Raw genomic sequence first — 27,761 nt, forward strand, 5'->3', positions numbered from 1 at the left:
AGTTTCTTTTTTTAAAAAAAAATCTAATTACAGGGTTAGTAATTGTATAACCAAAGATAGAATTTTCCATGGGTTTCACAACTGGCAACACATTTCTCAAGTCTCTGGGCTCATTAAAGATTCATAGGGAGTCGTCACTAGGCACAGGTGTATTAGGGCTGGCATCTGTGTTTTCAAATTTTTAAGACTCCATTTAGCTCTGAACTTCAGTTCTGGATGCTGTGATGGCATCTGGCCTCTAGAGGGTGCTCTAAAATCCCAAATGACCATAGAAGAAAACTTATCTCTTATTAATTAATTAATTAATTTTTTTTTTGGTGATTTGCAGATAATTGGGTTATATAAATATGAGAAAATTAAAGGGGCTTTTGGGAACTTTCAGAACAAAAAGCACAGGCACATTTGACAATGGATCTTTTAATAATTAATTATTAATTAATTAATTGTATGTATAGAAAGAAACTGAGAGGCAAAAAAGGAAGATAGAAAGAGGGAGAGAGGAGGTTGGGCAGTAGCACAGTGGGTTAAGCGCACATGGCGCAAAGCACAAGGACCGGCATAAGGATCCCAGTTCGAGCCCCCGGCTCCCCACCTGCAGGGGAGTCGCTTCCCAGGCGGTGAAGCAGGTCTGCAGGTGTCTGTCTTTCTCTCCCCATCTCTGTCTTCCCCTCCTCTCTCCATTTCTCTCTGTCCTATCCAACAATGACGACATCAATAACAACAAGAAGAAGAACCACAACAACGATAAAACAAAGGCAACAAAAGGGGGAAGAAAAAAGCCTCCAGGAGCAGTGGATTCCTAGTGCAGGTACCAAGCCCCAGCAATAACCCTGGAGTCAAGACAAAAAAAGAAGAAGAAGAAAGAAGGAGAGAGAGGAGAGAGAAAGGAAAGCCTCCTGCAGCCCTGCTTCACCACTCAGGAAGCTTCCCCCCTGCAGGAGGGGACCAGGGACTTAAACCTGAATCCTTACATATGGTAACAAGTGTGCTCAGCCAGTTGCACCACTGACAGTGTACCTTTTGTTGATTTCAAGTACAGAGATAAGTGAATCTGAGAATAAATTTGGCAGTTTCACAGCTCCATAAAGGAAGATCCCTCCCCCACCAGTATGTCGGATAGTAATGATCAGCCTGAGAGGCTCTCTCCAGGTAATGTCTCCACAGCCTCTACCGCATACTAGAGTCGGCATTTGAGATGGAATCCAGCTGCTATCACTGGATTAAGGCATCATGAGATCTTTTCCATGCCATTGTTATAACCTGTGATGCCTTCAAAACTTAAAGTAGTGGTCCAGGAGGTGGCTCAGCGGATAAAGCACTGGACTTTCAAGCAGGAGGTCCTGAGTTCAAATCCTGGCAGCACATGTACCAGAGTGATGTCTGGTTCTTTCTCTCATTCCTATCTTTCTCATTAATAAATAAATAAAATCTTTAAAAAAAAAAACTTAAAGTATTTTGTCTCTAAGTTGAGACAACATTCATTCTATTCTGAGTAAGCTTCCTAGGATGGCTTCTGACACCCTGGGTGTGAAAGATAGATAAACAGACATGTGTGCTGGGCCTCCTGGCATAAGAGACCAGAAGATTTTCACCTTCACTCACAAGTGTCTGTTTGCTTTTGCCCAAGTGTTTTCTGTGGCTGTAAGGCTTTGTGTGAGATGTCTCCCCTTCTACTCCCTGCTCTTGGCCTGAAATGGTGGATTTATATCAGAAGGTGTCAGCCAGAGTACATCAGAGATGCTCTGTTTCTTTTCCTCTTTGATTCAGTTTATTTTAATAGAGAGAGAGAGAGAGAGAGAGAGAGAGAGACAGAGAGAAAGACCAGAGCTCTGCTCAGCTCTGGCTTATGATGGTACTGAGAATTGAACCTCAGACCTTGGAGCCTCTGGCATGAAAGTCTCTTGCATAACCATGGTGCTGTCTCTGCAACCCATAAATAAATGTTTTGAAAATAATAGAAATTGATTTCTCACAGTTTGGGAGGGTGAATGGTCCAAAATCAAGACTTTTTGTTTTTTTTTAATAGAGATAGGAATTGAGCTGGAAGGGAGAGATAGAGAGGGAGAGAAACATGGAGACACCTGCAGCCCTGCTTCACCACTTGTGAAGCTTTCCCCCTGCTGGTGGAGACCAGGAGCTTGAACCTGGGTCCTTGTGCACCGTAATGTGAGTGCTTAACCATGTACGCCACTGCCTGACCCCAATCAAAGCTCTATCTAGTGAGGACTTGGTCCCAGACTGGGAACATGAGCATCTCTCTCTCTCTCTCTCAATCTAATCAGCTTTGGCTTATGGTGGTGTGGAGGGTTGAACCTGAGACTTCAGAGCTTCAGGCATGAGAGTTTTTACATAACCATTATACTATCCACCCCCACCCCAACCTTCTACTTTCTCTCTTGCATTTTTTTTATTAGTGATTTACAAACTTCAAAGATAACATGGGTACAACTCTGCACTGATCCCACCACCAGAGTTCTGGATCCCCAGCCCCTCTATTGGAAGCTACAGCAGTTCTCAGGCTACAGATATGGATTAATTATTATCCCTAAAACTACCTGTCTATATCTGTCTATATTTGCCCTATTTTTCAATATATATTTGGCTGGTTGCTCCCCCTCTAGCTGTCCCCCCTTTTAAATTGTTGTTATAGTTATTATCACTGTTATTGATGTCGTCGTTGTTGGATAGGACAGAGAGAAATGGAGAGAGATGGGGAAGACAGAGGGGGAGAGAAAGACAGACACCTGCAGACCTGCTTCACCGCCTGTGACGTGACCCCCCCTGAAGGTGGGGAGCCAGGGGCTCCAACTGGGATCCTTATGCTGCTGGTCCTTGCGCTTCACGCCACGTGTGCTTAACCTGCTGTGCTACCACCTGACCCCCTGTCCTATTTTTTTTTATTAAAGCTCTTTCTTATTTATTTATTTATTCCCTTTTGTTGCCCTTGTTTTATTGTTGTAGTTATTATTGTTGTTGTTGTTGGATAGGACAGAGGGAAATGGGAGAGAGGAGGGGGAAGACAGAAGGAGAGAGAGACAGACACCTGCAGACCTGCTTCATCACTTGTGAAGCGACTCCCCTGCAGGTGGGGAGCTGGGGGCTTGAACCGGGATCCTTACACTGGTCCTTGCACTTTGCACTACCTGCGCTTTACTGTCCTATTTTTTAAAGGTGTCATCTTTTTCTCCTTTCCAAGTCACACATACACCTATAACTACATCCAAATGCCCCTTCCTTTTTCCTTCTGTCTCTCTAGTTCCTGATGGAGTTGGAGGTCATCTCCCCCCTATCATCTCTAGCCCCCTCTGGGAATATTTTCCAATATTCTTTATGGGGTGCAGAAGGTGGGAGTTCTGGTTTCTGTAACTGCTTCTCTGCTGGTTCAACCTGGGTGTTGGCAGGTGGATCCATACCTACAGCCTGTCTCTGTCTTTCCCTAGTGGGGATGGGCTCTGGAGAAGCGAGACTTTGAGACACATTGGTGAGGTCATCTGCCCAGGGAAGTCAAGATGGCATCATAGTAGGGTCTGCACCTTGGTGGCTGAAAAGTGGTAAAATATAAAGCAGGACAAAATGATTAATAAACAGGATCCCAAAGTTAGGGCCAGAGCAGATGAAACTAGGGGTCTTCATGTGGGGAGCTAGGAAGTCTGTGTTAGGTCTATTCCAAGGGGCCCATGACTTTAGCAATTCTTGCCTGAGCCTGACAGCTAACATGCAGGTGGGCTAGAAGTATTGTCTGGGAAGATGGTGTCAGAACTGAGAACAGAACAGAACATTAAATCTCTTCAGCAGGGCGTCCGGCGGTAGCGCAGCTGGTTAAGCGCACGTGGCGCAAAGCGCAAGGACCGGCGTAATAAGGATCCGGGTTCGAGCCCCCGGCTCCCCACCTGCAGGGGAGTCGCTTCACAGGCGGTGAAGCAGGTCTGCAGGTGTCTATCTTTCTCTCCCCCTCTCTGTCTTCCCCTCCTCTCTCCATTTCTCTCTGTCCTATCCAACAACAACGACATCAGTAACAACAATAATAACTACAACAACAAGGGCAACAAAAGGGAATGAATAAATAAATATTTCAAAAAAATTAAAATAAATAAATCTCTTCAGCAGAATACACTCCCTCAGATCTGCCTGTGGCAAAATTGTAAACCTGCTAAGTGCACCAGATGAAAAGTTACTGGAAATGTTAAATATTTGCTCATGCCATAAAATATTGATACAGTTAATATATATATTATATATATTATGTAAATATATATATATTTGAAAGGATATGTAGTTATTGCCTTTGTTTAACTCACCAAGGGCCGGTGTCAGTGTCTAAGAAGAGCGTGTCCCATGTGCTGAGTAAGGAGGGAGGTGGTAACATCTCGGTCATTGTCCTCGGGGGCGCTGAGGAGTCGCTAGATGCCCATCCTGGGAAGTTCACGCTGTTCCTTCGCCAGCGGAAAGGCTTTGTTAAAATCGCAATGAAGCATGGGTAAGTGGCTTTTCACTTTAGTTAGGCGGGTCCGGGGAGTTAGGGCAATGTATACATATATTTCTCTGGTCCTTAAAAGACGGACTTCCTTCCAAGCAATTATTCTCTTTTAAAATGATTTTTATTAGTGATTATTATGGATTTACAAAATTATAAGATGGGGGGGCCGGGTGGTGGCGCACCAGGTTCAGCGTACATAGTGGAGCTCAGGGATCCCAGTTCGAGCCCCCCGGCTCCCCACCCGCAAGGGGGGGGGTCACTTTGCAAGCGGTGGTGAAGCAGATCTGCGGGTGTCTTGTCTTTCTCTCTTCTTTCTTTCCCCCTCTCAATTTCTTTCTGTCTTATTCAATTAAAAAAAAAGAAAAGAAAAAAAGAAAAAATGGTCTCCAGGAGCAGTGGACTCATAGTGCTGGCACTGAGCCCCAACAATAACCCTGGAGGCAAAAAAAAAATTATAAGATAACAGGGCTACAATTTCCCACCTTTCCCACCACCAGAGTTCTGTGTCTCCATCCCTCCACTGGAAACTGCAGTAGTTCTCCCAATATCACATATGGGTCGACTATTATTGCTATAACTTTATATCTATATTTATATATATTGCCTATTTTTACTATGGCCCTGCCTTCTCTTCCTTTTTTTTTTTTTTATTTAAGAAAGGAGACATTAACTAAATCATAGGATGGGGGGGTACAACTCCACACAATTCCCGCCACCCAATCTCCATATCCCATCCCCTCCCCTGATAGCTTTCCCACTCTCTATCCCTCTGGGAGCATGGACCCAGGGTCACTGTGGGTTGCAGAAGGTGGAAGGCCTGGCTTCTGTAATTGCTTCCCTGCTGAACATGGACGTTGACTGGTCATTGGCTTTGTATGTTAACTCTCTTCTCTTCCTTTTTAAGTTACACTTACAACTTCTACTTCTGGGTGTCTTTTTTTTTGGTTTCCTCTTCTCTGTCTCGGTCCTGATGGAATTTGAGTTCTCCCATCATCTTCCCCTAAAGTTTACCCCCTCTGAGAGCATGGACTAACATGTGGGTGCAGAAGGTGGAAGGTCCAGCTTCTGTAATTGCTTATTTATTGGATAGACACAGAGAGAACTTGAGAAGATAGTGAGAAGATAGAGAGGTAGAGAGAGACAGAGAGACACCTGCAGACCTGCTTCATCTCTTGCAAAGGTGGTGATCAGGGGCTTGAACCTGGGTCCTTGGCCATTATAATGTGTGTGCTTAACCAGGTATGCCGCCATTCAGATTATTATTACTATCATATTTGTAAGTAATAAAATAGTAATAGGAGGAGAGAAAGGGAGAGAGAGAGAGAGAGATGGACTACAGCACCAAAATATCCTTCAGCATGGTGGAGTCCAGGCTAGAACCTGAGCTGAGCGTGTGGCAAGCAGAACAGGATCTGCAACCAGCTCTACAACCTCGATTCTGTATAGGAGAAACTTCCAGACATTGCCCACACCTCCCCAAAGGATCTCACGTCAAAGCCAGTTTCAACATATGGAACATGAACTAGGCCATAGGCACACAGAGGGAGGGAGGCTTGGGAACCTTCTAGAGTGGTTAGGAGTCTGTGGTAAAGGTCACCTGGATGGAGTGGGAAATGCGTTTCTGACATTTCACACTCTTCTCTCCTGCCATTTGCAGTGCTTCATTGGTGCCGGTTTTCTCCTTTGGGGAAAACGAACTGTTTAAACAAGTCAACAACCCCGAAGGCTCGTGGCTTCGAAGGGTACAGGAGAAGTTCCAAAAAGTCATGGGGTTTGCTCTGCCACTGTTCCACGCCAGAGGGATTTTTCAGTACAATTTTGGCATCATGCCCTATCGGAAACCCATCCACACTGTGGGTAAGTACACGAAGACTGCAGGCTTTGTCTAGTACGACTAGATGTGTGATCATACTCTGAACAGTGTTTATTGACTGGCGAGTGGCTTGGAGTCAGGACGTCCACGGTAAGTCCTGTGCATGTGATATGAGCTTCCGTTTAGACTATGCCTTTTATTTATAAAACCAGTGCCTTTCAACGGCATGGGAATTTATGACTTTCCAAAGTACTGCAACTCAGATATGAGCAGAATCAAATCTTTTAAAAATTAGCTCTTTACTATTTATTCATGTGTTTTGGATAGAGACAGAGATTAAAAAGCTCATGAAGCTTTTCCTCTTGCAGGTGGGGACAAGGGGCTTAAACCTGGATCTTTGTACATTGTAATGCGAGTGCTTAGCCAGGTGCGCCACTGCCTGGGCCCCATCAGGTTAATTTTTAAATATAAAGGAAGTAGCAGGAGTCCGGCGGTAGCGCAGCAGGTTAAGCGTATGTGGTGAGGAGCGCAAGGACCGGTGTAAGATCCTGGTTCGAGCCCCCGGCTCCACACCTGTAGGGGAGTCGCTTCACAGGCGGTGAAGCAGGTCTGCAGGTGTCTGTCTTTCTCTCCCCTCTCTCTGTCTTCCCCTCCCTCTCTCCATTTCTCTCTGTCCTATCCAACTACAACAACGACATCAACAACAATAACTACAACAACAATAAAAAACAACAAGGGCAACAAAAGGGAATAAATAAATCAAATATAAAAAATAAAGGAAGCAGGAAAGAAGTGTACTTAATGTATATAACACTGCTCTGATACAAAGAAATAAAAACAAGGGAATAAACAAAGTCCTCAGAAAATATGGCTTCAGGGGCCGAATGGTGGAGCACCTGGTTGAGTGCACATTGTATGGTGGGTACGGACCCAGGTTCAAGCTCCCAGTCCCCACCTGCAGGGGGAGAGCTTCACCAGGGGTAAAGCAGTGCTGGTGTCTCTCTTTCTCTCTCTCTCTCTCCATCCCCTCTCGATTTCTGGCTATCCAATAAATAAATAAAGATAATAATAATGATAAAAGACAAACAAGACTTTAGATTCTGCCCACAGAACTAAACTCACTAAGGAGGCGAGTTGACAGTTGTAAGGGTGGGGGTGGAGGCCAATAGACTTTGGTGCCAGGAGATTGGCACTTTGGTGGTGGCTGGGATGTTCACCACCATCATTCTTCTTCTAGCGTTTGCCACCACCATCATGAAGACATGTGAAGTCGTGCTCCTAGTATGGCCTTAGAAATCACTGTTGTGGGAGTCAGCGGTAGCACAACAGGTTAAGCGCACGTGGCGCAAAGCACAAGAACCAGCGTAAGGTCCCGGTTGGAGCCCCTGGCTCCCCACCTTCCCCACCTAGGGAAGTCGCTTCACAGGCGGTGAAGCAGGTCTGCAGGTGTCTGTCTTTCTCTCCCCCTCTCTGTCTTCCCCTTCTCTCTCCATTTCTGTCTGTCCTAACAACGACGACATCAATAACAGCAACAATAACTACAACAACAATAAAAAACAAAAAAGGCAACAAAAGGGAAAATAAATATATAAAAAAATTAATCACTGTTGCCTGAAGTAAAGAAATGAATGAATGAGTGCATGAGTGAGTGAGTGAATGAATGAATGAATGAATGAATGAAATTGGTTTGAAGACTTTGGAGGACAAAAGTAATCTGTCAGGTTTCAAAACAAAAATTAAAATTTGGTTTATTTTTTAAATATTTATTTATTTATTTTGGATCGAGACAGAGAAAGAGAGAGAGAGAGAGAGAGAGAAATACAGCACTGCTTCACCACTCATGAAGCTTCCCTCTACAGGTGGGGAGGAGGAGCTTGAACTGGTCTTTGTGCATGGTAATACATGCACTTCACCAGGTGTGCTACCACCCAACCCTCCAGCATTTGTTCTTTTTTTATTATTTATAAAAAAGGAACATTGGGGTGTCAGGCAGTGACGCAGTGGGTTAAGCGCATGTGGCGCAAAGCGCAAGGACCGCTCCCACCTGCAAGGGAGTCGCTTCACAGGTGGTGAAGCAGGTCTGCGGGTGTCTGTCTTTCTCTCCCCCTCTCTGTCTTCCCCTCCTCTCTCCATTTCTCTCTGTCCTATCCAACAACGAACAACATCAACAATGGCAATAATAATAACCACAATGAGGCTATAACAACAAGGGCAACAAAAGGGGGGAAAATGGCCTCCAGGAGTTGTGGATTCATGGGGCAGGCACCCAGCCCAACAATAACCCTGGAGGGAAAAAAAAAAGAAACATTGACAAAAACATAGATAAGAGGGGTATAACTTCACACAATTCCCACCACCAGAACTCTGTATCCCCTCCTCCCCTGATAGCTTTCCTATTCTTTATCCCTCTGGGAGTGTGGACCCAAGATCATTATGGGATGCAGAAGGTGGAAGGTCTGGCTTCTGTAATTGCTTCCCCACTGAACATGGGCATTAACAGGTTGATCCATACTCTCAGCCTGTCTCTCTCTTTCTGTAGTGGGTTGTCTGTCCAGGGAAGTCTGGTCGGCATCCTGCTGGCATCTGGAACCTGGTGGTTGAAAAGAGAGTTAACATACAAAGCCAAACAAATTGTTGAACAAGCATTTGTTCCTAAAAAGAAGATAGTGCAAGGCTGTTGTTGTGTAAGGCCCCAGGTTGTTGAGTGGGACTAGAAAATGGAGCAGGTAGGCATGCTGGCGTAGGGGCGGGAAACCAAAATGTTCTTTCCCCTTCTAGGCTCATGACTGAGACCTTCCTCTGCTGTAAAGGACAACTCATAAGAGAAAAAAAAATTATTGCTAAATTTAGAGCTCAGGAGATCCCAAAGATTTGAAACCCAAATGCAAGCTGAACAGCTGAGACTTGAGGAAGAGGAGGTGGCGGGAAGGGTGTGTCTCACTGAGGGATTTGAAGGATGTTGGGTGATTAGACTACACAGCTCAGGTGTGGAGATGTGAGTTGTCTCTGGTGGGAGTTTTTTTTTTTTTCCAGGCCCAGCCCCTCTAACTGTCTTCTTTTAGACAGTGAAGGTTAGCTATCTTTTAGAAAGTTCACTCTTGGGAATCTGGCAGCAGTGCAGCAGGTTAAGCACAGGTGGCGCAATGTGCAAGGACCGGCATAAGGATCCCGGTTCCAGCCCCCGGCTCCCCACCTACAGGGGAGTCGCTTGACAAGCGGTGAAGCAGGTCTGCAGGTGTCTGTCTTTCTCTCCTCCTCTCTGTCTTACCCTCCTCTCTCCATTTCTCTCTGTCCTATCAACAACATCAATAACAATAATAAAAATAAAATAACAAGGGCAACAAAAGGGAATAAATAAATATTTTTTAAAAAGTTAGTTCACTCTCTTTGAGATAGTATTCACATAATATTCTTGGAGGTAGAAAGAGCTTCCTTGAAGCTGTTGGGGTCTTGACTGTCTTCTGTTCAGACAGTCCGCATGTGGACATGGCACAGGCAGAGAAACTTGTTCTGAGTCTCAGTGCCAGCTATAAAAAGCAGTGAAACATAAACACAAAAGCCAGGATTCCTGCCTCTGCCACAAGTAGACGAATGTTCCAGGCAAAGAGCTACAGTTCTCAGAACAGCCTGCTGCAGCTGCCCCCTCCTTTGTGTTGTAAGAAGACAATTTATGGCTAATTTAGCTTTATGTTAAGAATTTTTTTTTTCTTCTTTTTTATAGTTAGCCTCTCCTTTTGGAGAGAGAGAATTCTGACCTGTTACAGGTTTGGGGAACCTTTTCAGATTTGTAAGTTATTTTGTTTTTGTTTTTTTAACTCCAGTCTTTATCCCTAAGATGCTTTTGGGAAAAGGTTGTTACTCTCTCATTTAGTTTGGGGTCAGTTTGGTAATAAGTGGTAGGAATACTGGATTCCTCTGGTGGTGGTGGTGGTGGTGTGTGTGTTTACCAAGTTTCAGGTCTAGATTTCTGTATATATAAATAAAAGGAAGCTAGCTATGACTTCATCACATTTTATCTTTAAATACCTTATTCCTTTATTCTTTTAATAAAAGAGAGATGTAGATTGAGAGAGAGTGAGACTAGAACACTGATCAATTTTGGCTTATGGAGGTGCTGGGGATTGAACCTGGGGTCTCAGAGCCTCGGGCATGAAAATGCTTTGCAGGGGATCGGACGGTAGTGCAGCGGATTAAGCGCACATGGCGCAAAGCACAAGGACCGACTTAAGGATCCTGGTTCGAGCCCCCGGCTCCCTACCTGCAGGGAAGTCACTTCACAGGTGGTGAAGCAGGTCTGCAGGTGTCTGTCTTTCTCTCCCCCTCTCTGTCCCCTCCTCTCTCCATTTCTCTGTCCTATCTAACAACGTCGACCTCAATAACAACAACAATAACTACAACTATAATAAAAAACTACAAGGGCAACTAAAGGGAAAACAAATAAATAAAAAAAGAACGAAAATACTTTGCAGAAACATTATGCTGTCTCTCTAGCCAAAAACTGCCTCACACTTTAAAGGGGAGAAAAGTTGGAGGTCTAGGGCTGCAGATGTCTCTTTCTCTCTCCCTTGCCCCTCTCAACTTCTCTCTGTACTAGCAAATGAATAAATAATAAATCTTTTTTTTAAAAAAAGGAAAAAGTTTCATAGTGATGAATTCAGCACATATTTGGATATGTTTGAGCTCTCTGGAAGAACTACCTGAAATTTAGTGAAATCATTGGGGTCCGGGCTGTAGCGCAGCAGGTTAAGTGCACATGGCACCAAGCTCAAGGAGCAGCGTAAGGATCCCAGTTCGAGCCCCCTGGCTTCCTACCTGCAGGGGGGTGGTTGCCTCACAAGAGGTGATGCGAGTCTACAGGTGTCTGTCTTTCTCTCCTCCTCGTTGTCTTCCCCTCCTCTCTCGATTTCTATATGTCCAATAACAACAAATACAACAACAAGGGCAACAAAATGGGGGGGGATGGCCTCCAGGAGCAGTGGATTCGTAGTGCAGGCACTGAGCCCCAGCAATAACTCTGGAGGCAAAAAAAAAAAATTAGTGAAATCATTACTAAGAAGTGAACAGGGGTTGGGTGGTGCAGCCGGCTAAGCGCACATACTATGAAGTGTAAGAACCCGGGTTGGAGTCCTCCCTCCCCACATGCAGAGGGTCCACCACAGGGCTGCAGCTGTCTTCTCTTCCTCTCTATCTTCCTCCTCCTCTCTCAATTTCTCTGTCCTACCTAATAAAATGAAAAAAATGACCTCCAGAAGCAGTCGATTCGTAGTGCAGGCACCAAGCCCCAGCCATAACCCTGGAGGCAAAAAAAAAAAAAAAAAGGTGAAAGGTGAACAGAACTGAAACAAGCTGGGACAGTTCACAGAGAGTCAGACTTACCCTAATTCCTGGGGCCCAGAGGTTCCAGGTTTGACCCTTAGCATCACCATCTGCCAGAACAAAACAGTGCTCTGGTCTCTGTCTCCTTTTTCCCTTTCTGCCATAAAAATAAAGTTTAAAAGTAAAGTCACATTCGAGAATGCAGGATCCACAGGCCCAGTTAAACCAAAGTAGAGACAGAACTCTGGACTTGGACCACAATGTCTCTCTATGCTCTCCCCACTCCTGACCTTAGAATTGCACTTGACGGGAGTCGGGTGGTAGTGCAGCGGGTTAAGCGCACATGGCGCGAAGCTCAAGGACGGGGGTAAGGATCCTGGTTCCAGCCCTGGATCCCCACCTGCAGGGAAGTCGCTTCACAGGCGGTGAAGCAGGTCTGCGGGTATCTATCTTTCTCTCCCCTTCTCTGTCTTCCCCTCCTCTCTCCATTTCTCTCTGTCCTAACAACGATGACATCAATAACAACAATAATAAAAAACAACAAGGACAAAAAAAAGGAAAATAAATAAATAAATAAATTTTTTTAAAAAAAGAAGAATTGCACTTGACCTCTCCTCTTGGGATAATTTTAGCAGGAAAATAGAAGTGCTGTCTCCCCTTTTTATTTACATATATTTATTTTTAATTTATTTATTAATGAGAGGGCTAGGAGGAGAGAGAGGAAGAACCAGATGTCACTCTGGCACATGTACTGCCGGGAATCAAACTCAGGACCTCATGCATGAGAGTCCTACGCTTTATCCACTGCGCCACCTCCCGGACCACGAAGCTTTATCTGTAAACCAACACGTTTGTTAGCTGACTGGCACATGGGTTTCTCAGGTTCATCTGAAATAGTCTGCTCCCCCCCACCCTCCAAGTAGCACAACTTAGAGCTGGGGAGCAGTTTTCCCATTCATTCTCCAGTTCTTCCCTTTCTCTCCCAGACTCTGTGCATATGCTGGGGCCAACTAGCTTCATCGCTGGTGCTCATGCTCACCACCAGCTCCATAACCCATAACTCACTCTGTTAGCTTCCTCCTAGTCCATCTTTCCAGCCACATCTGACAGCAAGATGCTTTCCTAGTTCTTAACGGTGAATTATTGGGTTGTTAGAAAAATGATACGGGAGTCGGGTGGTAGCGCAGAGAGTTAAGCGCAGGTAGCGCAAAGCACAAGGACAGAACTAAGGATCCCGGTTCGAGCCCTGGCTCCCCACCTGCACAGGGCTTGCTTCATGAATGGTGAAGCAGGTCTGCAGGTGTCTCTCTTTCTCTCCCCCTCTCTGTCTTTCCTTCCTTCATTTCTCTTTGTCCTAGTCAACAACGATGACATCAACAATAATAACTACAAGGGCAACAAAAGGGAAAATAAAAAAAAATAATAATAAAGAAATAAAAAAAGGTGTGGTCCGGGAGGTGGCGCAGTGGATAAAGCATCGGACTCTCAAGCATGAGGTCCTGAGTTCAATCCCCGGCAGCACATGTACCAGAGTGATGTCTGGCTCTTTCTCCTCCTATGTTTCTCATTAATAAATAAATTTTAAAAATCTTAAATAAAAAAAAGAAAAGTCATGATACATTTTTGCCTAGAAAAGCATAGAAATGTCCAGCAGAGAAGCAACTGTAGAAGCCAGACCTTTCCACCTTTTGCACCCCATAAAGAATTTTGGTCCATAGTCCCAGAGGGATAAAGAATAGGGAAGCTTCCAGTGGAGGGGATGGGACACAGAACTCTGGTGGTGGGAACTGTGTGGAATTGTACCAATTTACAATCTTGTTAATTACTATTAAATCACTAATAAAAATTAAAAAAGAAAAACATGAAAACTATGTCATAACTTTCCAGACAATCCAATACAAAGGACTAATGATTGATCACCTCATATAAACGTGGCCTTAAGGCTCTGAGAAAAATCACACATGAGCTTTCTGTGTCTGTAGCTAGGTAAAGACCTAGTAGCTTCTATGTAAAAAAAAGTGAGATAAAAAAAAAGGCCTGGTAGTTTCTGAATTTTTTTTTTTTTTGTTATTGGATAGAGACAGAGAGAAACTGAGAGAGAAGGGGGAGATAGAGAAGAAGAGAGACAGAGAGACACCTACTTCACCTGCTTCACCACCTGTGAAGTGACTCCCCTGCAGGTGGGAAGCGGGAGGGCTCAAACCGGGATCCTAACCTGACCTTGTGCTTTGCGCCACGTGTGCTTAACTCGTTGCGCTGCTGCCCGACTCCCAGTTTCTGAATTTTAACAGTGCAGTGTGTATACAATCCTTTATTTCTCTCTCTTCCTTTATTATTTTTTAAATGTAAAATATTTTCCCTTTTTTGTTGCTCTTGTTTTTTTATTGTTTTTGTAGTTATTGTTGTTATTGATGTCTTTCTTCATTGTTAGATAGGACAGAGAGAAATGGAGAGAGGAGGGGAAGACAGAGAAGGGGAGAGAAAGACAGACACCTGTAGACCTGCTTCACCGCCTGTGAAGCGACTCCTCTGCAGGTGGGGAGCCGGGGGCTCGAACCAGGATCCTTGCGCTTTGCGCCACCTGTGTAAATTTAATGTGCATCCACAATATTCACTAGCTCAGGGTGCTTGTATATGCCAGTCCAGTATGCTGACTGATCACAGACTAGATTGTATGTGTGTGTGTGTGTGTGTGTGTGTGTGTGTGTGTGTGTCTGTCTGTGCCTGTCACATCTCTGTGCCCCTCTGTCTCCCCATACTGACATCATCATCCATCACCTCTTCTGTGGTGCAACATTTTGTTGGTTTTTTTTCCCCTCTTAAATAACCACTTGTGGTTGACATAAGTCCAGCCTTAGGAATTCATTGCGCTAAAGAAAATCTCGTACAAACTGCACTAGAACCAATCTGTTCCACCGTCTTCCCTGTATCTTGACTTCATGCCCAAACTAATGGTGAAACTAATTTGGCTGAAGATCTTGTAGTGTTGCAGTTATGCGCGTCAGTAGCAGTATGAGGCCAGCGGGGGGCGCAGGGAGTCGGAAGAGAGGATCTAGGAGACCTGGTGTCAAAGCCACGTGTACCTGTATTCTCTGAAAATTGGAGACAAAAGAAATAAAGTTGCTATGCATGCATGTACACACGTGTTAACGTGTGCGCAGAAGTTGCCAGGTTAAAAATTCAATGGCTCAAGCCAAGTGCAAGGACTGGCTATATCACCGCCCAGATTCCTAAAATAAAATTTTATGGGAGTTGGGTGGTAGCACAGCAGGTTAAGCACACATGGCATGAAGCGCAAGGACCGGCATAAGGATCCCAGTTTGAGCCCCCAGCTCCCCACCTGCAGGGGAGTCACTTCACAGGCGGTGAAACAGGTCTGCAGGTGTCTATCTTTCTCTCCTCTCTCTGTCTTCCCCTCCTCTCTCCATTTCTCTCTGTCCTAACAACAAAGACATCAGTAACAACAACAGTAATAACTACAACAATAAGGCACCCGAAGGAAATAAATATTTAAAAAAAAAAGATGATGTCTTTAAAAAAATTCAATGGCTCATTTAAAATTGTGCAGGCCAGAGAAAACTTTCTGTGGATAGAAAAAAAAAAAATCTATTCAGTGGTCTGGGAGGTGGTACAGTGGATAAATCATTGGACCCTCAAGTATGAGGTCCCGAGTTCAATCCCAGACAGCACATGTACCAGAGTGATGTCTGGTTCTTTCTCTTTCTCCTCCTCCTATCTTTCTCATAAATAAATAAATAAACAAATAAATTAAATAAATAAATAAAATCTTTAGAAGACCTCTTCAATACAGATAATGTGACGATTCCCCCGCCTACACTTTCTTCCCCAGTAGTGACGATTAACAGACTTTCTCTGCAGACTACTTAAAATAAATAAAGGGCCTAAAATACACCTTGGAATAGGATTCCTTTTTTCCAGAAATGGAGTCATGCAGTATTAGTTTACAATTTACTTTTTTTATGCTTTGAGTGTGTGTACACAACTAAAATATCATTTTTCCATTCTTTCATGTTTATAAAAAAGTTATTGCCTACGGTTCGATTGAACAAATGTTTCATGGTTTACTTAATAATTTTCCAATCGCTTAAGCTTTTATATATGGACTGAGGAAATAGCGTAGTTCTTTTTTTAAAAAAAATTATTTATTCCCTTTTGTTGCCCTTGTTTTATTATTGTAGTTATTGTTATTGACTTCGTTGTTGCTAGAAAGGACAGAGAGAAATGGAGAGTGGAGGGGAAGACAGAGAGGGGGAAAGAAAGAGAGACACCTGCAGACCTGCTTCACCGCTTGTGAAGCAACTCCCCTGCAGGTGGGGAGCTGGGCGCTTGAACCGGGATCCTTATGCTGGTCCTTGGCTCTTTCAGCCACCTGTGCTACTGCCCAACTCCCAATAGCGTAGTTTTTATGTAGAAGACTTTAATGTCTGAGGCACCAAAGATCCCAGGTTCAATCCCCAGCATTACCATAAGCCAGAGCTGAGCAGTGCACTGGTAAATAATAATAATGTCCTTATATTAATGCTATTTCATTACCACCAGGCTTATTGCTGGGATTCAGTGCATGCACAGTGAATCCACCACTCTAAGTGGCCATTTTTCCTTTTCTTTTTACTTAATAGGACTGGGGAGAGAGAGTGGGAGAAGAAGAGGGACACCAGCAGCCCTGTTTCCTGAAGCTCCCCACTGCAGGTGGAAAGTGGGGGCTTGAACCCTGGCCGTTGTGCATAGTAACATGTGCACTCAACTGGCTATATCACCGCCCAGACTCCTAAAATAAAATTTTATGGGAGTTGGGCGGTAGCACAGCAGGTTAAGCACACATGGCGTGAAGCGCAAAGACCGGCATAAGGATCCCAGTTTGAGCCCCCGGCTCCCCACCTGCAGGGGAGTCGCTTCACAGGCGGTGAAACAGGTCTGCAGGTGTCTGTCTTTCTCTCCTCTCTCTGTCTTCCCCTCCTCTCTCCATTTCTCTCTGTCCTAACAACAACAACATCAATAACAACAGCAATAATAACTACAACCATAAAAAGGGCAACTAAAGGGAAAATAAATAAATAAGTATAAAAAATTAAAATAAATTATTTATATGTTTACTAATGAGTGGGAGATGACTCCAGCATACTGATGCTGGGAATCGAACTTGAGACCTCAAGCATATAAGTTTGGTGCTCGTCTTTTGCCACCTACCTGGCCCTCACTCAATGACTTTATTTTGAGGTTTTCCTACTAATATGTGTTTTCTACTAATAGTATAGTTATTTATCTGTGAAAAAGTATTCATTGGGTCTAAGTGGTGGTGCACCTGGTTGGGTGTCCACATTAGGGTGTACAAAGACCTGAGTTCTTTTTTAAAAAAATATTTATTGATTCCCTTTTGTTGCCCTTGTTGTTTTATTGTTGTTGTCATTGTTGGATAGGACAGAGAGAAATGAAGAGAGGAAGGGAAGACAGAGAGGGAGAGAGAAAGACACCTGTAGACCTGCTTCACCAATTGTGAAGCAGCTCCCCCTGCAGGTGGGGAGCTGGGGGCTCGAACTGGGATCCTTAACGCTGGTCCTTGCACTTTGCACCACCTGTGCTTAACCCGCTGCGCTACCACCCGACTCCCAAGACCTGGGTTCTTGACCCCCCCACCTGCCGGAGAGAAGCTTCACAAGTAGTGAAATAATGCTGCAGGTATCTCTCTCTCCCTCTCACTCTTTCTCTTCTTCTCTGTCTCCCTTTTTCCCTTTCAACTTCTCTCTGTCTTTATCCAAACTGAATAAAACTATTTTTAAAAAGGGAATATGACTATATCATTTGTTGATGCCTATTTTAAATGTCTGTCTGTTTATAGGAGAGTAGCAAGAAAATGCCTCTTGCTTCCAGCATTCTCCATCAGCCATAATAGACCACTGTGGTCTGGCAGTGGGTTGTCACAGAGAGAATGAATACCGGTGACGTGGGCACAGCTATGTCCTGACCTCACAGCTGCAGCCAGCACAGTGGTCCGTTTGACAGAGTGAAAACCACCAGGGTACTGACAGTCCAGTGTCTGCCGAAAAGGGAGAGTTCTTTACTTGTTATGAAGTGGGATGGGGTGACCTCTGAGGGCAGCCAGTGAGATGAAAAGGGGTGGGAACTCACAGGCAAGGCAGTTTTCTCATTGGCAGGCCGTCCCAGAGCTGTCCATCTCACGCAGTGGTCTGTGGTGGAGTGGTTTGGGTTTCTGTTAGAGAATGCATTCCCTGTTTTTCTTTCTCTCTCTTTCTCACTCTTTTTTTAAAATTGCTGTTGCAGTCGGCCGCCCAATCCCGGTTCTTCAGACTCCACACCCGACCCCAGAGCAGATTGAAGAGTTGCATCAGACCTATCTGGAGGAGCTGAGGAATTTATTTGAGGAGCACAAAGGGAAGTATGGTATTGCAGAACACGAAACCCTCATTTTTAAATAGGGCACCCTTAGGAGGCAGATGGAGGGTGACAGGAGGTGCCATTGGAAGAATAAATATTTTCAACGTTAACTATTTGCTGTGGAATCAGATTTTGCAACTGAAAAGTATTATTTATGTTGAGGGACGTTGATATTATTCTCCTGATATTATTAAAAAATACAGTGGGTGACCGATCATAGGATGAGCTTGGGGATGACTATAAGCCCTGAGCCAGCTTCTCTTGCAAAGGTGAAATTGGGGTGGGGAGATAGCTTGATATTTATGCAAAACAGATTTTAATGTCCAAGGTTTCAAAGGCCCAGGTTCAATACCCAGCACCACCATAAGCCAGAGCTGAGCAGCACACTGGTGAAACAAAACAAACAAAAAAACTTTATAAAATCGGGATTCGGGCGGTAGCGCAGCGGGTTAAGCGCACGAGGCACAAATCACAAGGAGAGGTGTAAGGATCCCGGTTCGAGCCCCCGGCTCCCCACCTGCAGGGGAGTCGCTTCACTAGTGGTGAAGCAGGTCTGCAGGTGTCTGTCTTTCTCTCCCCTTCTCTGTCTTCCCCTCCTCTCTCCATTTCTCTCTGTCCTATCCAACAATGACAACATCAGTAACAACAACAATAATAACTACAACAACAATGAAAAACAACAAGGGCAACAAAAAGGAAAATAAATAAATAAATTAAAAAACATTAAAAAAAACTTTATAAAATCAGAGTTTTCATAATAGGAAGAAGAAATCCTTTTCCAGGGCAAGAAAAGGCTTAACATTATTCATGTGCATGCACAAAAATGACAGCTTTAAAAATAAATTTACCAAATACACTGCTTTTAGGTGCTGTCTTTACTAAGTGTCACAGCTGTCAATAAGCTTATCTGGAATGTTCAAGAGACAGCTTGTCACAGAACTGACCTTGGGCTGGTGAAGTGGCACATTTGGATAGTGTGTTGCTTCATCATGTTCGTGACCCAGGTTCGAGCCTGGCCCCCACAGCGTTAAAGGAAACTTTGGTCTTTTCCACTTTCTGACTCTGTTTCTCTCTATATATATCTCTTTTTTTAGTGAATACTTATACTTTTTTTTAGTATTTATTTATTTATCTATTCCCTTTTGTTGCCCTTGTTGTTTTATTATTATTGTTGTAGTTACTGATGTCGTTGTTGGATAGGACACAGAGAAATGGAGAGAGGAGGGGAAATCAGAGAGGGGAAGAAAAAGACAGACACCTGCAGACCTGCTTCACCACCTGTGAAGTGACTCCCCTGCAGGTAGGGAGCCGGGGGCTCAAACCGGGATCCTTATGCCGGTCCTAGCGCTTGGTGCCACCTGCGCTTAACCTACTGCACTACCGCCCAACTCCTGAATACTTTTACTTTTAAGATGGTTTGGAGCCAGGCAGTGGTGCACCTGCTTAAGCACATGAAGTATGAAGCGCAAGGACACCACAGACCTGTTTCACCGCTTCTGAAGTGGACCCCTGTCTGTAGGTGGGGAGCTGGGGCTCAAACTGGGATCCTTACACCAGTCGGTCCTTCCACTTTGCGCCATGTGCACTTAACCCACTGCGCTACCACCCAGCCCCCGCACATTGTTTTTTTTTTGAGAGCAGTACACTGTGTTGTTAGCTTTTTTTCCTTCTGCAAGAGCTATTTTGGGGGACGTGCCCTGCACCAAGGTCAAGCTTGTCCCAAAGGGGCTTAGCCTTGCGTATTAGGGCAGCAGGCTAAAACCATATGGCCAGGGTGAGTGACAGAACATGGCAGGGTCCGTCTTCTGTGACGCCGTGCTCCTTAGAGCCGGTGGTACAGTTCCCTTACTCAGTGGCCGTGACAGTGACACCTCACACTCATCGTCCCTCATGCCATGTTCCTTCTGGCGCTAGTCTCATCCAGACTGTTGTCACAGCTTTTTCTTCTCATCTGTCCTACCTCCTAGAGACTGCTTCTGAGGGCTCTTGGGATCTCTTGAGAATACAGAGAAATCTGTCCTGGCTTTGGGATTTGTCTCCAATTACATGTCTAGCCCGGCCTGCCATTTTAGGGCTTTCTAGCTGGAGCCCAGGCCCTGCCTTGTGGGGGTGCAACTTCACCTAGGGAAGCAAAGCACCTCACTTCACCACCCAAGTCTTTCCTACTCTGTGGGCACCTCTTTTGAATACTCCTTCAACTTCTGGGTATCTGCTCGGTCTTCTTTTTCTTTTCTTTTTAAAGATTTTATTTATTTATTCATGAGAAAGATAGGAGGAGAGAGAGAAAGAACCAGACATCACTCTGGTACATGTGCTGTGGGTGATTGAATTCAGGACCTCATGCTTGAGAGTCTGATGGTTTATCCACTGTGCCACCTCCCAGACCACTCCATTTTATTTTAATATAAATTTTATTTATTTTCCATTTTGTTGCCGTTTTTTAAAATTTTTGTTGTACTTGTTGTTGTTATTGATGTTGTTGTTGGATAGGACAGAGAGAAATGGAGAGAGGAGGGGAAGACAGAGAGGGGGAGAGAAAGACAGACACCTGCAGACCTGCTTCACTGCCTGTGAAGCGACTCCCCTGTAGGTGGGGAGCTGGGGGCTAAAGTTTTCTTTTTTTAAAAGAATTTATTTATTTATGAGAAAGATAGGAGGAGAGAGAGAAAGAACCAGCCAAGGGGTGGGGGAGATAGCATATTGGTTATTCAAAGAGATTCTCATGCGTGAGGCTCCAAAATCCCAGGTTCAATCCCCCACACCACCATAAGCCAGAGCTGAGCAGTGCTCTGGTGTTTCTCTCTGTCTCTTTCTCTTCATCTCTCTCAAAAACAAAATAAATAAATTTAAAAAAAAAAAAAAAAAGAACCAGACATCAATCTGGTACATGTGCTGCTGGGGATTGAACTCAAGACCTCATGCTTGAGAACCCAGTGCTTTATCCACTGCTCCACCTCCCAGACCACTCAGCCTTCTTTTTCACTCAGGCTCAGGACATCTAGGGACAGCAGCAGGCTTCTTCTGTGCCTTTTCCTTTTCCTCTGCGACCCTTACGTGGTTCTGTGAGTCTAAGTCGTGGGGCGAGTTCACATAGTTGTTACACAAACACAGGCTCTGAGATGTGGGGGATAGCTCAGCCAGTCGAGTCGGATCCTGGTCCACATGGGAGCACCATCGATGGTGGAGCAGTACTGTGGTGTCTTTCATCCCTATCTCTTTACTTTTTTCTAAAGGTTTTATTTATTTATTAGTGAAAAAGATAGGAGGAGAGAGAGAGAGAGAAAGAACCAGACATCACTCTGGTTCATGTGCTGCTGGGGATTGAACTCAGGACCTCATGCTTGAGAGTTCAATGCTTTATCCACTATGCTGCCTCCTGGACCACCACCACCCCCCCTTCTCTCTCTCTCTCTCTCTCTGTCTCTCATCAGGAACTGCCAGGCTAGCTTTGCGGGCGGGAGAGAGAGACGACCAGGGACTCATGGCTGAGTGGTACGCAGTTCAGTCTTCATTCATGTGGAACGCAGCGCAGTCTAAGCTATCTCTAATCACAATCCTGTCTTTATATATCCTGAGGCGGAAGTGTCAGGTCCAAAGAGGATGTAAGTAGGATAGGGGTTGGGGAGAAGGAAAAAGAGTGCAAAACAGTGAGGATTAAACCAATGCCCTGGAGGCAGGGTGGTGCTTAGTTAACAGTGGTTGTGTAAATAGAATACAGTGTTAAGCAGGGGGGATTAAACCAATGAAACAGAAGGGGTCTTAGAAGCAGAATTTAGAAGCAGACCAACAAGGAACAGCAACAACAAAGGCCTGGTGGGGTGAAAACAATTTGTATTCCTGAAGCCCTGGGGCCACATTAAACACACACACACACACACACACTCCACTACTGTTTTCCCAATGTCACCACAAGCTTTAGTCATTGTGTGACTATACAAACATTTCATTCTTGAAGATTTTTTTAAAGCTATTTTTATTTTTTAGTTAGAGACAGAAATCGAGAGGGAAGAGGGAGATAGAGAGGAAGAGAGAGATACCTGCAACACTACTTCACCACACATGAAGCTTTCCCCCTGTACGCAGGGACCCAGGGCTCAAAACTGGGTCCTTGTGCATTGTAACGTGTGCGCTCAACCAGGTGCACCATCACCTGACCCCCCCAAATCATTTCATTCTTTAAATAAAAACAGGAGAACAAATATTTCAGGTCCCTGGGCCCCATGTGCCAGGGTCGGGGGGGAGCTTCATCAACAGTGAAACAGTGCTACAGGTCTTATTCTCCCTCTCTCCCTCTACCTTCCCTCTCAGTTGCACTCTGTCTCTATCCCCAATAAATAAATAAATAAATAAATAAATAAATAAATAAATAAGTAAGTAAATAATAAAATATCAAAAGCAAGCCAAAAGAACCTTGCCTATAAGGCTCCCTCCCCAATGTTGTCCTAAACTATGTCCTAAACAACTTTGTTTACTACTTGCTCAAAATCCACTCGGGGTGGCAAATATTTCTGTTTTTCTATGTTGTATGTGTTACTGCATGCTTTTTGAAAGCACTCCATTTGTGAAGAAATTATGACCAATAAACATGTTTTATGCCCAAGCCATCTCTGTGTGAGTGTGATCTGTTGCCTGAATGGGAGGAAACAGTCCTCCTCTCTTACCGCTTCTTAGTAAGGCTAAAAGTATGAGCCTGGGAATGGTGGCCCAGTTATGAGCATCGTGAACTCTCAGGCTGGGGTGCACTTTCAGTGCTCCGGATGGGAACACACAGAGCAGAAAGGGCCAGCTAGCTAGAAGTTCAGGTATGCAGGGTGTAGAGGGAGAAGGGGACAACAGGGTGACCCCATTCAGGAGACAACCATGGCCTCGCAGCATTTGAATAAGAGCAAAACCTCAGATTCAGAAATGTAGTAATAATAACAATATTAGGGGAGTCGTGCAGTAATGCAGTGAGTTAAGCGCACGTGGCACAAAGCACAGGGACTGGCGTAAGGATCCCGGTTTGAGCCCCCGACTCCCCACCTTCAGGGAAGTTGCTTCACAGGCAGTGAAGCAGGTCTGCAGGTGTCTGTCTTTCTCTCCCCCTCTCTGTCTTCCCCTCCTCTCTCCATTTCTCTCTGTCCTATCCAACAACGATGACATCAATAACTACAACAACAACAACAAAAAAAAGGGCAACAAAAGGAAATAAATAATAATATTAAATAGGCAGAAAATTGTATACATTGGGAATCAAGAGAATCGCTGCGGCAGTGGATATGGGGTCTCTTCGGGGTGTTGAACAACATCTGAAATTAGAGCAGCGGCTTGAATATACAACTCTAAATAGACTGAAGTCCCCTCAATACCACATTGCAAGCGAGACCCGTGTGGTACAGGGATCACATCTCAGTAAAGGCGTGCTATGAAGCAAGTTAGTCATACATTTGCCAGATATACAGAATTAAAGAATTAGCCCTTAGAAAAGGACCTGCCCTATGACCCTGTAATTCCTCTCCTGGGGATATAGCCTAAGGAACCCAACACACCCATCCAAAAAGATCTGTGTACACATATGTTCTTAGCAGCACAATTTATAACAGCCAAAACTTGGAAGCAACCCAGGTGTCCAACAACAGATGAGTGGCTGAGCAAACTGTGGTCTATATACACAATGGAATACGACTCAGCTACTGAAAATGGTGACTTCACCGTTTTCAGCCCATCTTGGATGCAGCTTGAAGAAATCATGTTAAGTGAGATAAGTCAGAAACAGAAGGATAAATATGGGATGATCTCACCCTCAGGCAGAAGTTGAAAAACAAGATCAAAAGAGAAAACACAAATAGAACCTAAACTGGAGTTGGTGTATTGCACAAAAGTAAAAGACTCTGGGGTATGGGGTTGAGGGGGAGAGTACAGGTCCTGGAATGTGATGGCAGAGGACCTAGTGGGGGCTGTATTGTTATGTGGAAAACTGAGAAGTGTTACGTATGTACAAACTATTGTATTTACTGTCGACTGTAAAATATTAATCCCTCAATAAAGGAAAAAAATTTTAAAAAAGAATTATCCCCAGGGAATATTGCATATATATGAGGTCTTGGGTTCATTCCGTAGTGCCATATAAAAGGCAGACAAACAAAGCTTAAAACCAAAAAGGTTCAAAAAATAACTTGCCAACACGAGAAGCAGAGAAGCAATTCCGGAAGCCAGATCTTCCACCTTCTGCACCCCATAATAACCCTGGGTTCAGGTTCCCAGAGGGATAAAGAATAGGAAAGCTTGCAATGGAGAGGATGGGATACAGAACTCTAACTGTGTGGAATTGTACCCCTCTTATCCTATGGTCTTGTTGATCATTAAATCAATAAAAAATAAGTAAATAACGGAGTCAGGTGGTAGCACAGCGGGTTAAGCACAGGCGGCGCAAAGCCTAAGGACCGGTGTAAATATCCTGGTTCGAGCCCCCGGCTCCCCACCTGTGCGCGGGGGGGGGGGGGGGGGTCACTTCACAGGCAGTGAAGCCGGTCTGCAGGTGTCTATCTTTCTCTCCCTGTCTCTGTCTCCCCTCCTCTCTCCATTTCTCTCTGTCTTATCCAACAATGACAATAAAAACAACAAGGGCAGCAAAATTGAATAAATAAATATTTTAAAAAATAAATAAATCAATAACCTCCAGGGTTATCTCTGGGGCTCAGTGCCTGCACAATGAATCCAGTGCTAATGACAGCCATTTCCCCCTTCCCCCTTTTTTTTCTTTCCCATTATACTTGATAGGGCAGAGAGAAATTGGGGAAAAAAAAACTTTCATAGGCAACATGACCTTGAGAACTATCTATTTCCACGGTTACTTTTGAGAGTGCTATGAGACAAGCTAAAGCTACTGAGATCACGCAGAGCACTGGATCCTAACAGTTATATATGGCCAGAGAAAACCCTTTGCACATGCAAATGTTGAGACTGAACTTCCAAATGGCTCTGAAGTTATTGCCACATCCTTTTGGCCCATTGTTGTAGCAAAGGTTATTTCCCTTTCCACATCTTGATGCACTCAGCAATCACCCCGGGGCTGTAGTTCAGGAAGAAATTGCTCTTCCATCCTGCCTGGGATTTCTCTCTGGGCTCTGAGCTTTGGTTTTTGTGAAACATAAAGATCCTGTGACTCCACTGGGATCCTGTCAGCCATATGTGATGTGTTTTCTGCTCATTCACTGGGTTCCTTCAGTGGAATTCTCTGCCAGAAGAGTCTGGCAGGAATCCACCAGAGAATGACTTTCGACTCTGTGGTGACAAGATGCAGCTGGGATTACCCACATGGAGCAGCAATTTGGAGGTTCTCATGGAGGGGCTGGTCTTGGCTGCAAGGTGTGTTGCTGCTAGTAAATGCAGGTGCATTCTGGAAGATACTTAGGACTCTGCTTTTCTGATAGTTTTCCCAGACAACCAGATGAGTTTTTATTTATTGATTCCCTTGTTGTTTCACTGTTGTAGTTATTATTCTTGTTGATGTCGTCGTTGTTGGATAGGACAGAGAGAAATGGAGAGTGGAGGGGAAGACAGAGAGGGTGAGAGAAAGATAGACACCTGCAGACCTACTTCACCACCTGTGCAGCGACTCCCCTGCAGGTGGGGAGCCGGGGCCTCTAACCGGGATCCTTACGCCGGTCCTTGTACACAACCAGATGATTTTAATGGAATACTGACTTGATGAAAGGAACAGGGGCCATACATGCTGCACCCTTGGGGCTTAGATTCAGCTGCAGATCTTATTAAGGGCGGGGGTGCTGGTTGAGCACACACATTACCATGTTCAAGGATCAGGTTCAAGGCCCCATTCCTCCACTTCTTTTTTCCTTTTTTTTTTTTTTTTAAATACAGAGCACTTCATGAATCTTCATGTCATCCGTATCAGTCCAATTTTAGTATATGTACTGCCAAAGCGAGCACTCAGCCACCACTTCCCACCTGCGAGGGGGTGGGGCAGACACTTTGTGAGCAATGAAACAGGTCCCTCTCCCCCTCCTTTCTCAACTTCTCTCTGTCCTGTCAAATAAAATAGAAAGGAAAGAAGTAGCCTCTGGGAGTGGTGGATTCATTGTGCAGACACTAAGCCCCAGCAATAATCCTGGTGGTAATAAAAAAGAAAAAAAATTTTTTAGGAGGTTTTTCTTTCTCTCTCTCTCTCTCTCTCTCTCTCAGCTTCTGATGGTCTTTTTTTTTTTTCCTTTCCTCTAGACAGAGGGAGATGAAGAGGGAGAGACAGACACTGTAGCACTGCTCCACTACTCGTAGAGCAGAGAAACAACTTGAAATAGGTATTGGCTTGCAAAGGGGAGGAAGACAGGTGGACGTGAAGGGAAAATACTGGAAGAGGAGTCAAAAGAGGTGGTTTAGTGCCTGCACAGAAATGAATCCATCATTCCCAGTAGTCATATCCCCCTTTACTTTCTTTTTCCTTTTTTTTTGCCTCCAGAGTTGTTGCTGGGGCTCAGTGCCTACACTATGAATCCACTGTGCCTGGAAGCCATTTGTTGTTGTTATTGTTGTTGTTGGATAGGGCAGAGGAAAATAGAGAGGAGGGGAGACAAAAGGGGAGAGAAAGACACCTGCAGACCTGCTGCACTGCTTGTGAAGTGACCCCCCTGCAGGTGGGGAGCCAGGGGCTGGAACTGGGATCCTTACTCCAGTCCTTGAGCTTTGTGCCATGTGTGCTTAACCCACTGTGCTACAGCCCGACCCCTTACTTTCTTTCTTGATAGAGACAGAGAAATAGGTGTGTGTGTGTGTGTGAGAGAGAGAGAGAGAGAGAGAACACTACTCCACCATTCATGAAGTTTCTTTCCTGCAGGTGGGGACCAAGGTCTTGAACCCGGATCCTTATGCATGATGATGTGTGTGCTTTACCAGGTGCACCCCTCACTGCACAGTCCCTGTTTTACCTGTTCTCTCAATAGAAAACAAACATATGCATTCATTTCTCCCTTATTTGTTGACATCTTGTTCCCCGCAGAATCATAGGTGTACTGTGTTCGAGACTTCAGGACATAAAGAATCACTGAGAAACTTAATAAAAATAAGAACCAATGTAAGAATGTCAATTTTCAACAGAGTCATCTCTTAATAAAAATAATAATAAAATCCCTTCATCTGCACAGAAGGTCCACTGGGTTCTGTTACAGAAACCTGCAGTCAGGGATACTTTAACTTCTTTGCCACAGGTAAATGAAAATGAGCACACTGTATCTTGGAACACAACTTTGAAAACATATTTGTGCATCTTTCCCCATGGCAAGTAGCTTGGCAGATTAAACTTAGGCAAAACTTGAATTTCCTTTGATGGCGGTCTGAAATGATATAACCATAAAAACATGTCTGAAGACACTGAAAGTTTCCCATGAAAAGCAGCTGTCAGAATTCTTCTCCCAGTAGCCATTGTTGAGATTAGATTTAGAGAAAAAAATTTAAAAAGAGGCTGCTTCAAATCAGTTCCAACCCCAGAGACTCAAGCATTCAATCTTTGACCAGCAAAGTGACATACCAGACAGAAATGCTGGCAGTCTCACATTTCACTGCAATTCCGGATATCACATTTATTTCAAAGGCTGCGGGAAAGACAAAAAGAGTATATTTTCTCCTTTTACTTCATTGGTATCTGTTATCATTCCCGGAAACACCCCACCCCCACCCGCTTGCTTACAAATTTTCCTTGAATCCCATTGGTTGAAACGAGTCACATGGGTCACTTTTGGCTACAAATAT

General features: G+C 44.5%; 1 protein-coding gene across 1 annotated transcript in view; it reads left to right on the forward strand.

Moving 5' to 3' along the window:
• MOGAT1 (monoacylglycerol O-acyltransferase 1) overlaps positions 1-18,130 on the forward strand; it is a 33,004-nt gene extending 14,874 nt beyond the window's left edge. The window contains exons 4-6 of the mRNA XM_007521131.3: positions 4,303-4,477; positions 6,135-6,334; positions 17,907-18,130. Of these exons, the coding sequence (XP_007521193.1) occupies positions 4,303-4,477; positions 6,135-6,334; positions 17,907-18,061 (530 nt within the window). The 3' untranslated portion in view covers positions 18,062-18,130. The remainder of the gene's footprint in view (positions 1-4,302; positions 4,478-6,134; positions 6,335-17,906) is intronic.
• Positions 18,131-27,761: the final 9,631 nt, after the last annotated feature.

Source organism: Erinaceus europaeus, chromosome 7, assembly GCF_950295315.1.
Source record: "Erinaceus europaeus chromosome 7, mEriEur2.1, whole genome shotgun sequence".
NCBI classification, from domain to species: domain Eukaryota; kingdom Metazoa; phylum Chordata; class Mammalia; order Eulipotyphla; family Erinaceidae; genus Erinaceus; species Erinaceus europaeus.